Consider the following 12,720-nt stretch of genomic DNA (forward strand, 5'->3'; position numbering starts at 1 on the left):
CAAGTGAGCCAAAGGCAGCTAACAAAAATTGCCAGAACCAGGAATATGATGCCAGAGAGGAAACCAATCACTGATGAGGCAGTGATTGGATGAGAGTTGGAGCGGGGTTGGGGGGAAGCTCCTGGGTGATTTCCTAGAATAGCTAATATATTAGGACTTGTAGTGTGCTTTTGTGGACCAGCTAGGGCACGGTCATAGATGGTCCACCTCCCATTTAAAGGACCAGTGGCAATTAGAGCCTCCTTGAAGCGGGAAGTATTTCTCATGACCAATGCCCATACCCATCCAAGTGTACTGGTTACTGGAGTTAAGGTGGCATCAAGGATAGTTGGTCACTTTTTGCCCCGTACAGATGGTTCCTAATTTCAGGGTGGCAAATGTTGGCATGAGCAATGATGGAGGTGGTAAGATCATGCTGGTTCTTGTCTATGGCCATACCACCCTGAACGCACCCGATCTCATCTGATCTTGGAGGCTAAGCAGGGTTGGGCCTAGTTAGTACTTGGATGGGAGATCATGCTGGTTCAGGCATAACCAGAGGCAGGAATAGAACAATAAGTGAATGCCAGGGTAATAATGCAATGATGACTTTTAGGACTCTTAATAATTCCTTAGAGCATGGTTCTTTTTGTCAATGGCAGATTTGTCTATATATCTGGGGGATGCCTACGGTATCACCCATTGGTTGGTCTCCTCTGATGTCTGTCTCGAGTCAACATTTAAATTGTTCACTGCCTTGCAGAGAGTACCTTCCAGGTCGTCTTGAATGATCTATGGCATCTTTATGTATTAACCAACTTTTAGTTAGGGTAGGAGGGTTTGATGGGAAGGAATAATGGGGATAAGCTGCTATGAAACTGTTCTTGGTGAAAGGGCATAATGAGTAATCAAAGGCAGATTCTTCAGGGACTTCTTAGTGAGCTGATAGTGCTGCCCACAAGGTCTCAGCAGGAGAAGTTTTCTCTTGAGGCCCAGGTGCTACGTTCCAACTGTTACTGATCTTGAAATGATAGTAGAGGACAAGCTGGACAGTAGAATCCAAAACTAGGATACATACTAGGGAACAGTTTTTCTCTGGAAATTTACTTTAATATTAACAGAGTAGCAGTGTCTTAGTTCAGGCTGTTACAACAGAATACCATAGATGGTGGCTTATAAACCACAGGAGTTTATTTCTTACAGTTCTGGAGTCTGGGAAGTACAAGATGGAGATAACAGTTTATACAAGTCAATATCCAAAACACAGGTCATCCTAAGGGGGTTAGCAGGACTTCCTTGGAACTTCAAAGGCAAGCCCCACATCACCATTATCAGGGCAAGACTAGAACTCTGCAGTTTGGACTCCCCTGTATCTGGGAGCATGGTAGGTCATTCCGCCAATGTTTCTGCATTCCACATCCTTGGGGACCATTTCTGGATGATAGAGTAAATATGTTCCTCCTCATTAGATTGCTCCTGGTTGCTGCAATGCTCTTTGGCAGAGTCTATCAGGACCTGTGAAGGTTCTGATGTCCTCTAGAATTTTGATTTGTGTGTCAGTGCATTTACTCAGTATTTGAGCTGAACAGTATTAGAGAATGTAGAAGTCAAATCCTTTTGAAGAGGGTTCATCAACAGCACTTCTAGTTTTTTTCTGAGCTTGGAGGGAAAGTAGCACTGTTAACTAACAGCTTGGACTCTGCTGTCAGATACACCAGATTTGATCCCAACTCTATAACTTACTAGATGTTTAACCTTGGACATACAACTTATTCTGACATGAATGGGGATAACAGTAGAAACCACCTCACAAAGTTGTTGTGACTAAACAAAGTAATTTGTATGCAATGCTTAGCCCAGCGCTTATAAATAAATCATGACTATTATTATTTTTCTGATTTTAGCCCAGTAGATCTCAATGACAGTAATTGGGTCCATCCAAATAGGAGCCTGGCCCCTAATACAGGTTGTCCCTATGCTTCAAAGTTATCCCCCAGTGGCCAGGAACTCATGTCCCCACAGAGGTTGTTCTTGGATAGAACCAGCTTAAGAATCTGCGCATGAGGTCTCCTGTATTAGAATCCTCCCACCCTGCAATATTTCAAGCATTTGTTTCAAAGGTATAGAGCTCTTCTTTATGAAAGTAACATAAAAGCTAGACAGAAGAGAGGAGGTTCTCCTCTTGATCAGCAATAGTTCCAGCCATAAATCACACATGCACCTCTTTCTTACCTTGGTTTGATTATTTGGGTGACCAGAGCAGAAAATGGGAGATGGGTTAATAGCTGTATCTTATAAACTCTAGGATCTGCTGGACATCTGAGATGGAAATATACCGTCTGCCCAAAAGCACTTTGCCTTGGTGAAACAGATGATGGGAACTGTTACTCTTACCTTTATACTTTCAGAAGTTTTCTCACAGATGGCCTAGAGGTAGCCTAGGATCAGGGGCTCATAGGACCCAACCCCTGCAAGTACAGGAGGATGCTCTCCATACAAAAGCCACTGCAAACCAAAAAGATGTGCAGGAGCCCTTTCATTAGCCATTCCAGAGCCGCAGGAACACTGCCCAGGCCAATGGCACCGCTGTGTACTGGATTGTTTAGGAACCTCTGGAAGGCTGCCTTCACTGGTCTTGCTCTTAGATGCCCCATCTTAGACAAGTTGCACCATCTACTAAGTCCTGCGTCTTGAAAACCTGTGCATGGCAGAGCTCATTTTTGAGGCCGGGGGATTAGTGGGCTTGCTCAACAGTCCTGAATAGGAGACTGTCTTGAATGAAATAGGCAGACTTGGCTGGAATGAACTGTCTGTTATCCAGAGTAGAAGTTTTGATGAACTCCAGACACAGCCTCAGGCTCAGAGAGCAAGCACCCTTGGTTTTGGAAGTAAGCAGGCCCTAGGCCACAAGACTAAAACAGTTATGCTCCTAATTTCAGAGCAGCTCCTCTGCTTCCTGTGGGAGAATGCTTGCTCATAGGTGGCAGGCTTATTTGGAATTCCAGAAGTGGGCACAAGGTGCTCTAGATTTGGGGCCCTCAAGCAGAATTCTTGGCAGTCTTTGAAAGTGTAATGCAAAATGTAGGTTACCCAGGCAACATCCGAGTCATTGACCTCCGGCTGGGAAAGGCCAAACACAAGAGGAAAGACTAGCCAATGTGTGCCAGAAAGTACCAAGTGGCTTGACCACAGTCAAGTGGGTAGAACCTTAGTGTAGAACCAGAACTCTTGGGAGAGAGTTGTACGGTACCCACGTGTGTGGGGTAGGTCTGGGTGTGTGGTGAGGAGCCAGGCCTGGTAGACTGGGGACTTGCTCACCAAACTTCCTGAGGTCCCTAAGACACTACCACCTCAGCTCCCTAGGAATGTGGAACATGTCACCACTGAGACTGGGACACTGAGGAGTGTGATGAGGCCCATCCGGTCAGCACAGCTTCGTCTGAACAGCTGAGCGCAGAGTGGCTGGTCTCCTTTGTCACAAGCACAGGAGCCTCACTGCCAGAGAAACATAATAAGAGCTCCTCCCTCCACTCTGCTCAGGGGACCACCTCAGGGTCACTTTGAGAAGGTACGGCAGTGTCTCAAGGACTACCTAAAATTTCTCACAAGTCAGCTACTTGGGAAAGTGAAGATGCCCAAGACCACTTTGAGAAAGCTGTAGTGCAGAGGCCTTCTCAGTAGAATACTTTTTTTTTAAAACCACCAAATGTTCATTACACCTTCCTACCACCAGCCTGATTTTATCTGGGTATTTCCTTTCCCTGTACTGTGTTCTGTCTCAACGAAACAGAAGAGCCAGGGGTCCTTCCTTCCCTTTTAAGAAGCTAGAGAGATCCCTGACGTCTTCTCACCATCCCTGGTACAACCATGGGTGGTTTGTGACTACAAGGCGGCCTTTCTCCCTCGTGGGACTTTAAGAATAATATAAGGATGGAAGAAATGACTGGAGTTCAATTGGTGGTAGCAAATGGGTGAGACGGTAAAGCAAATTTTGCTTCTGATCTAAACTGCCTGATCCTATCTTATTCTTAGCCCGGTTCTTTAAGACTCTCCTTCAATCCTTCAATTTGAGCTCCCCAACATGCTTTCAATAAGTTATTTTTTCATTTGGGGGTTGCAAGAATGGGTTTTTGTGACTCACAACCAAGCCACCCCAACTGGGTACCCAACATCTCGTTCTAATTGTAGTGGCATCCGGCCTCACTCTGACCTTTAAGAAAGCCTTCCACCTAACGGAGCTGACATATTCTGAGGGGCCAGACCCTTGTGTTCAGGCACGGGGGCTGCTGATTTCTATGAAAACGACCGCTCATTCCTACAAAGCAGGGAATTAATTTTTTTCAAGTGTTCTAAAATTTCACCAAAAAACCTCAATTTGCTAGAATCATTCAAGAATCTCTCTAGGAAAGTGAAAAGGTGGGGCTTGCTCTGCCCGACCAAGTGGTACCTGGAAGTGTGAGCCAGTAGCTTGATCTGTGGCTTTCAGGTGGGCCATGTGCCTAGTCAATTGTCTGAAGAATTTCATGTTTTCTTTCCCCAGAATTAAGGAGTCATCCAGTAGGCCTAGATTGACCCCAAGCAATTTTGAAACCCGCCCCACAAACACTTTGGTATGTGTGGGTCAAGGCAGGCCTGACCAGGGGTTGGGCTTAAACAGCGCTGAGGACTCTGTAGTCAGAGGGTTTCTGAGGCTTAAGGAACAGACAAAATCCTACAATCCCAGGAGATAAATCCAAAGGAACAGCAAATATGTGGAACCAAAGCAGGTCAAGAAATCTCATAGGTGTCTGGAGCCAGGGGGAGATAAAACAAATGCAAGAGAGCCCGGAGAAGTGAGGTATGAGGGACTCCTTGCCGCGTGACCGGCCAGATGCCCATTTGTCATTTGCAACATGCTTTTGAAGCCTGGTCCATCTCTAATGCCAAGATGTACCCAGGGTCATGAACAGAGCAGACAAATGAGGCAATAAAAGTGAAAAATGGAGATTCTGGGTGAATCTTCAATAACATTGGCCCCTGTGAAGGAAGTCATCTGAGCAGTGGCCTGGTGGCCCATCACCATTGTCAGACAATCCCGACACAGAGCCAGCAAGCTGGGGTCTTAGCAATTATCTCTGAGGTCTTGGGGAGTTTTTGCCCATTTGGGGCCTCAATTTCATCTTCTGAGAAATGGGGGGTAAACAATCTCTCCCTCTACCTACTTTGCAGGGTTATTGTGAAGACTAGATAAATCTTAAGAATGCCTGGAGTAAGGGTCTTCCCTCCTGGCTCAGTGAAAAATTCCCCTGCCAATGCAGGAGATACAGATTTGATCCCTAGTCTGGGAAGATCCCACATGCTGAGGAGCAACTAAGCCTGTGTACCACAACTGTTGAGCCTGTGCTCAGGAGTCCGGGAACCGCAACCACTGAGCCCATACGCTGCCACTACTGAAGCCCCCGCACCCTACAGCCCTTGCTTCACAAGAGACGCCACAACAATGAGAAACCCGTGCAACTAAAGAGTAGCCCCCACTCACCTCAAGTAGAGAACAGCCCACACAGCAACGAAGACCCAGCACAACCAAAAATAAATAAATAAAATTATTTAAAAAGAAGAGAAGAAAAAAAAATATTTAAAAAGAAGGAAAAAAATTTTAAATTATTTTAAAAGGATTCTTTCTTACTTTCTGAAATAAGAAATCTGAAAATGCTGCAGAAACCTAACAGTGTTATCAGGATCCCCTCTTTTAAATTGAAAAAAATAATGCTTTTTATTTGCCATTCTCCTCTGCAGAGTTCAAAGTCCTCAGAAAGCATAATTTTCTTGACAGAATCTGATACTTTTCATAGACTTCTGCTGGGAAATCAACTGAAGAGGCTAGAAAACCTTTACACAAACCATTTTTAATTTTGGAAATAAGCTAATTGATTGATTGCCTAGAGCCATCACTGTGACTTTTAACGAGATGTTCCTGAGTTGTCTGCTGCAAAGGGAGTCCCGTCAGTTGAGCCACATTGTCAGTTCAAAAGTGCGGAGATATCCGGGATGGGCGTGGTGTGGTGTAGCCCAGCAGCCTGTGGTTGCTATTTGGGTTTCGTCTTGGATTTAGTCCGGAGTTTGGATTTAGAACCCTCCTTGCGCTGTACCTCTGAAAAGACCAAAACAATTATTGTAGTAATAATACCTTATATTTATTAAGGACTTTCGATTTTACAAAGCATTTTTAAAATTCTGTCTGCATGAGTAAGCCCCAAGCTACAAACCATGTGCCCAAGATTCGACTCCACATTGGTTACTGGGATTGAGAATGTATGTTCTCAAAGTTTATAGGTAATGAGGATAGAAGAGAAAGAAGAATATTTCTTCCTTCTTTCCTTCCTTCCAGTACATACCCCAAACTTAGTAGGCAAAAATTTTCAAATAGAGCTAGGTATCCAGAACCCTCCCATATCCATGGCTGTACTCCTGTGTGTCTCTTGGTCCCTGTTCCCTCCAGTCTGTCATGCACAGATCCTACACAAGCCTGCTGTCTGACTGCACCATGAAATGAAGCTTCTCAATTGTTTGAAATCCTTCTGACTGGCTGCAGCTATCTTCCTCCCGCATTCAACGGTCCCCTTGTTCACATCGTCTTGTCCCCATTCCTCATCACAGGCCTCACTTTGATCAGAGGCTAAGCCCCATTCATCTTTGTAAACACCAAGCTCCATTCCTTTCTTCATCAATAACTCAGAACACAGTGATTCGCTAACTGTTAAAAATAATGACATAAAAATAAATGTCTTCCTACTCCATCCAAATCTTCTCCTTACTCAGCATTCACAAGGCTCCTTCCTTCACTGTATGATTTTCCATTCCTTCACTGAACAACGATTAGGAAGAAGAGATCTCCCTGCACTAACTCATAAAATATAACCCAGTATGTTCCATATGCATGTCAGATTGCTCCAAGGTATCTGCATGTGTTGGTTTTTTTTTTTTCAAAGGAGCTGCCTGCTAACTCTAAGGAATGTCTAACTTGTGGATTTTTCTGAGAAATGTTTAGGTCACTTGCATGGCATGGGGATTGCCTTGCTTAGCAGCCTGATCCCCTAAGCTTTGCAAGGCTTCTCATCCTCTACTTTTGAGTCCCTAGCAGTGACTCTGATGAGGGGTGTGGAAAGGAGGGAGAAGAGGGGTTGTATTTTTGTTGTGTAGGTTATTGTTTGCAGGCTGGGACCTAACTGAATAGTTATCCTCCACCTAAATTAAAATGTTTTATTTTTGTATTTAAACTAATCCCCAAGACTTTTATGGAAATGGACGAAACGAAAGTCACTCATCCCATGTTGAGGTGACCTCTCCAGTTTAACACGAAGACCTTTTCTGTGATTTGCATATAGTAATTTATACCATGGGTGGAGGAACCTGATGGGCTACAGTCCATGGGGTCACAAAGAGTCAGACCCAACTTAGCAACAACAATCTAGGGAAAGTCTAGTTTCTAGATTATCAGGATGAAATCACACCACAATAGAAGATAATTTTTTTTTTTTAATTCATGAAAACTACCTCACATACATTCAGACCTAAGGCTAAAGGATCTTCACACCGGGAATGATTAACATTTTACCAGCTCAGAGTTAACAGGAGGAGAGAAAATGGACTCAGATTCCTCCTACTCCAGTACTGACAAGATACAGCACAGCTGGGCCAGAGACTGTGAGTGACCGGCCAACTTACTGCTTTTGCTGAAGGCAGAGGTAGAGACAGAGGTGATAGAGAAAAAGAGATAATAGATATCTGCCCAGTACCACCCCTGGCACCAGGACCTGTCCTGGGAACAGACTGCAGGTTGAAGATGAAAGCAAAAATCAAAAAATAGCCTCCAATATTGGGGATATTAAAAACTCTTTAAGGGAAGATTATAGATTAATTAGAGATAAGAAAATGAAGAGTGAAATTCCTCTTCTTGTTGAATAAAGATTATTTTCATCATAGCCAATCCACTAAGTACTAAAAACTAAAGACAAAATTCCCCATAAACCTTTAGCAACCAGAGACAATGTATATCAATGTTTAGGCATATTTGTTCTGGTCTTTTTTTCTAGCTTTAAAAAATTGTGATTATTTCCTTTGACTAGATTCTCAAGAGTGAAATTATTAAGTCAAAATACATGTATATTTTTGAGGCCTACCCATACACACTCTCAAACTGCTTTCTCAAAGAGTTATACCTGTCTGTCCACCCACAAGTATTATTTGTAAAACTAACTACTTTGCGCCCTCTGTCCAGCACTGTATTCTTTGTTTTTAAAAAGCTTTGCCAGTTTTATAAGTTAAAATTGTATCTCATATTAGTTTGGCAGTCACCATTGTTAGTCATTTGGATGTGTGTGTGTGTGTGTGTGTGTGTGTGTGTCTGGATTTCTAGGAGAAGTATGAACTAGTAGATCACCATGAAAAATAGTAAGCTCTTCTAAAATATTTATGACCCAATCAAGTTTTCACTCATAAAGTGAAGTGAAGTCGCTTAGTCGTGTCCGACTCTTTGCGACCCGTGGACTGTAGCCCACCAAGCTCCTCCGTCCATGGGATTCTCCAGGCAAGAATACTGGAGTGGGTTGCCATTTCCTTCTCCAAATGAAGCAAAAATGAGAAAGCAATGCTCACCTTTCTTTGGAGATTTTGAGGGTCTGTCTTGTGGTCTGATTTCTTCTTCTTCTTCTTCTTTTTCTTCTTCTCTTTCTGCTTCATTTTCTTCTTCTTCTACTTCAGACTCCTTCACTTTATACTTCATCAATACTTCCTCTAATTCTTTCTCCAGTTCTTTATTTCTTATAAGGGTATAATGAAGTCTTTCATTCACATCATCAAACCTCTCCTCAGCTTGTCTGGCTCTGCTTTCGACTTCTCTGATGTTGACAAAGTCCAGAGAAACACAATAAAATGGAAAGGTCTGAAAAAGCATCTTTCAGATCTAGAAACTCATTGTCCAAAAAAGGTAGTAGGATGAGAAGAATATATATGAACATCACACATAAGGAAAGCAGCAGCATCAATGTTTAGCCAAGAATTGAGGGTCTAGGAGCTACTCTGGAAGGTAATGTCAGAGTTGCAGTCATGGTGCGATTTAAGAATATATTTATAATTTCTTAATGAAACTGACTTTTGGATATTTGGAATTCTCCACCAATAGCCAAGGAACCCTTTTCAGTGGTTAAGCTTGGCTTCTCTATATTGATATAATCCAACAAGCAAACAAAATAGTGTCCCTTATTTTCCAGCACCTTTAAAACCAGATCTTACAGTCGCAAAAACCAGTTTGAAGTGAGCTTAATAACTAGAACATGTATGTCTATATCTCTTCTTCTCATAGTTTCTTAGCCATCTTAACTCTATTGTCCTTCCTACCATTTGGGTTATGTAACCTTCTTTCTTGCACACAATAGCTTCTTCTAGTTCCATTTATTTCTCTAGCTCATCTTTTAAAACATACTGAGCTGGATCACTCCTCACACTCTGCTCCCACCCTATATACACACACACACACTGGACTTCCTCCATCTCCAATGTAGCTGAGGACAGCTGTCCCTACTGGAGCAGTTTAATTCATTGCCTCCAGATGATTTGATGGTACCCTGCTTGAAAGGAAAAAGGAAACAGGAGAACGAAAAATAAGCCAAGAAGTGTGCATTTCTCAGCTAGATCTCCTGGACAACAATCTCTGTCTTCTTACCTTTGTGGTGTCTCATACTTACATTAACTTCTCCTGTGTGCGATCAAGTATAGCCATTGCTTCAAGATACTTTGGGGCCAATGTGCCTTGATGAGCTGATTCTCTCTGACAAGAAACATATGTACTATGAATAAACTGAAAGTCCCAACAGTAAATAGCCTCCTTCTTCAGGATGTTCTGGACCAAGCTATTTTTCTACTATTCATATTTATATAGTAGATGATTAAACACACTCTTAATATGAAAGAAGAACAGGGATTTACTGTGGCCAAATGCCATACCAGATTGCCAATTATTCATACTTAGGTGGATATAAACTATATTAGAGTTGTAAAGAAGAAGCAGGGAAAACAATATCAACAAAAAGAAGCAGGGAAAGAAGAGAAAGTTTAAAAAATAAAGAGAAGGGCAAACATATTTCTCTAACCAAGTTTAAATATCAAGGAAATCAATTATATTTCTCTCATTAATAATTTACTTCACTAAGCACATAACATTGCATAATCCAATCAGATCTTTCAGTTTCTTAGGAAACTTCATAGATATCAAAGTAGAGAAAATATATTAAAAAAAAAAAAACCTCTTACTTATTTTGACTCTAAATATACTCCAGAAAACAAAATAAGAGGAAGACAAAAGAGAAAATTTAGAAGACAAAAACTATATGTGAAAATGAATATTATGAGACATTTTTTCAAACCTGTGTACTTTTAAAAATCTCTTTTATCCACATTTCCCCAACAGAGACATGTAAAAGGTAAACCCCACCTTCTAGATGGAAAGGGGGACCTAAGAGGATAGGCAGCCTGCCATAATCACAGAAAGATCTAGTGGTTAAAGCAAAACCTTCATCTTGGCCTCTCCATCCTCAGTCACACATGGTACTACACTACGCTCACTTTTTCTAAAAGCAAACCAGCAAAAATAAACTAGCAAACAAGTTCACTTTTCCTCTAGCTCTTTTATTCTTTTGCTATTGTCTCAGTCACATATTTTTCCCCTTTCTGTCTTGCCTCCCCTTTGGAAAATAAATCTGTCCTTGTTTGGGCTGGACCAGCAATGTGTCACATGGCCTCGCTTATACAGCACATACCACTCTTTATTTATTCTTTGAATCCAAAAGGAAGGTCTTTCACAGAAGAGGCTTCTGGAACTGGAATTCCACATGATTTGTACAGCTACATGAAGCAGTTTTAACTACAGGTGGAAACCAAAGTAGATCAGGACTGTACTCTGTGAAAGGTACCTTTCAGCCTTCTGACTCTCCTCATTCATTCAAAAGACAGATATTTAGTTACAATGTGCCAGCGAAGCATTCCTCTGTTTTGAAACCACCAAGTACAGATTAATGTTTTGTGGTCCTTTTCAAATCCTTCAGTAGGAAATTCCCATGGTCCAAAATGCTGGACAGTTGGGTTTCTAGAATTATGGCCTCCTCTATGTATGCCAAGGAGCAAACTTCCCTGCATCAGCCACATATATGGATACAGACTGTTGTTGTTATTTAGCTGCTAGGTCATGCCCAGCTCTTCTGCAACCGCATGGATCATGGCCCACCAGGCTCCTCTGTCCAGGGGATTTCCCAGGCAAGGATACTGGAGTGGATTCCCATTTCCTTCTCCCGGGGTCTTCCTGACCCAGAGATTGAACTCACATCTCATGCTTGGCAGGTGAACTGGATTCTTTACCAATGAGCTACCTGGGAAGCCCACTGGATATAGATGCCTCAAAGGAAATCACAGAGACTCTGCCTTGAGCCCTTTTTTCATATTTTGAAGCTTCCTCTGGCTTTTATGCTCTTTCGCCCACTGTATAATAGAGACAGACATGGGCCACAGGGCTCTTGGAAGCAACTGCATTGGACCATCCTTGTTTGTGCCAACCTGCTGCGGCTTTCAGCTAGTCTCTCTGTCAGACTCCAATTATGCCTTTGGCCTTTTTGGCTTGGTTTTCCTGAGGTCTGACTCTACTAATGGGCTTAATTAATTTTTGGCCGTGCTGGGTCTCCGTTGCTGTGCAGGCTTTCTCTTGTTGCGGCGAGCAGGGGCTACACTCCAGTTATGGTGCACGGGCTTCTCATTGCCATGGCTTCGTAGTTGTGGCTCCCGGGCTCTAGGGCACAGGCTCAATGGTTGTGGCGCACAGGCTTAGTTGCTTTGCAGCATGTGGGACCTTCCCTGACCAGGGATCAAACTTGTGTCTTCTGCATTGGCAGGAGGATTCTTTAACACTGAGTCACCAGGGAAACCCACTAGTGGGCTTTAGATTGGACTAACATCTTTAGCTTGAGACTATTTCAGGGAGGATCTGGCTTCAGACCCAGTTCCTTGGAATCCAATGCTCAGTACTGAATGCCTAGCCAGCCACAGTGACCCTGTCAGCTTTGGACATATTTTCCGGACCCACCAATTCCAAGGACCCTTCCCTGCTGCCATTAAAAAATGGATAATTTGGTCACTGCTCTTAATACCTACGCCGGGGATACACGGTACTGTGGAAGGAAAACACAGGTTTCTAAGTGCTTCCTTTAGCTCAGTGAAAGAAATATGGCTGATCCTCAAAGTCTGGCCCCTACTCTTTCTTTCAAAGTTTAAAGGTAATCAGCAAAAATCTCCCATCTCCCTCAAATTTACAACTCTTTACAAACAGGCAGAACCTGTGGTTTGAAGGCAGGCCTAAGAGAGATTGTTCCTAACATCTTGCTCATTAGGGTAGCTGAGCCTTAGGCAACCCAGTTCGTGCAGCAGGGGCAGTGCCTGGGGTCAGCTGAACACTGAGGGTAGCCTCCGGGAGAGTTTGCTGAGTTTAGTCTTCCCATACCTCCACCCATCAGCGAATTGTTACAGAGTTCAGGCTGCTTCTCCTCCAGGGACAACTTTGAAATGATTCGCATTCAGAGAGGGCCACAAGGGGTGCCCTGAGGCAAGTTCTCAGACATGATTAAATCAGGAGGCACTGCAGGACGTGCAGAGGCAGAGTCAGGGCTGCTTACTGGGGTCACTTGATTCACCAGTGAAATCAGGAAATGCCAGACAGGATAG

The 12,720-nt window shown here is 43.0% G+C and overlaps 1 protein-coding gene across 4 annotated transcripts in view; it reads right to left on the reverse strand.

The window, feature by feature from the left end:
* Positions 1-5,710: 5,710 nt before the first annotated feature.
* The window catches only part of AXDND1 (axonemal dynein light chain domain containing 1), an 83,606-nt gene continuing 76,596 nt past the window's right edge, over positions 5,711-12,720 (reverse strand). For 3 of the 4 annotated variants that reach the window (XM_006048574.3, XM_025285554.2, XM_044942791.1), the window contains exons 24-26: positions 9,702-9,784; positions 8,614-8,855; positions 5,711-6,109 (exon numbers count right to left, since the gene is read on the reverse strand). In XM_006048574.3, the coding sequence (XP_006048636.3) occupies positions 6,045-6,109; positions 8,614-8,855; positions 9,702-9,784 (390 nt within the window). In that variant the 3' untranslated portion in view covers positions 5,711-6,044. Of the gene's footprint in view, positions 6,110-8,613; positions 9,037-9,701; positions 9,785-12,720 lie in introns of those variants that run through there. The other variant, XM_025285555.2, reaches the window with a different exon arrangement.

Source organism: Bubalus bubalis, chromosome 5 (genome assembly GCF_019923935.1).
Source record: "Bubalus bubalis isolate 160015118507 breed Murrah chromosome 5, NDDB_SH_1, whole genome shotgun sequence".
Lineage (NCBI taxonomy): Eukaryota > Metazoa > Chordata > Mammalia > Artiodactyla > Bovidae > Bubalus > Bubalus bubalis.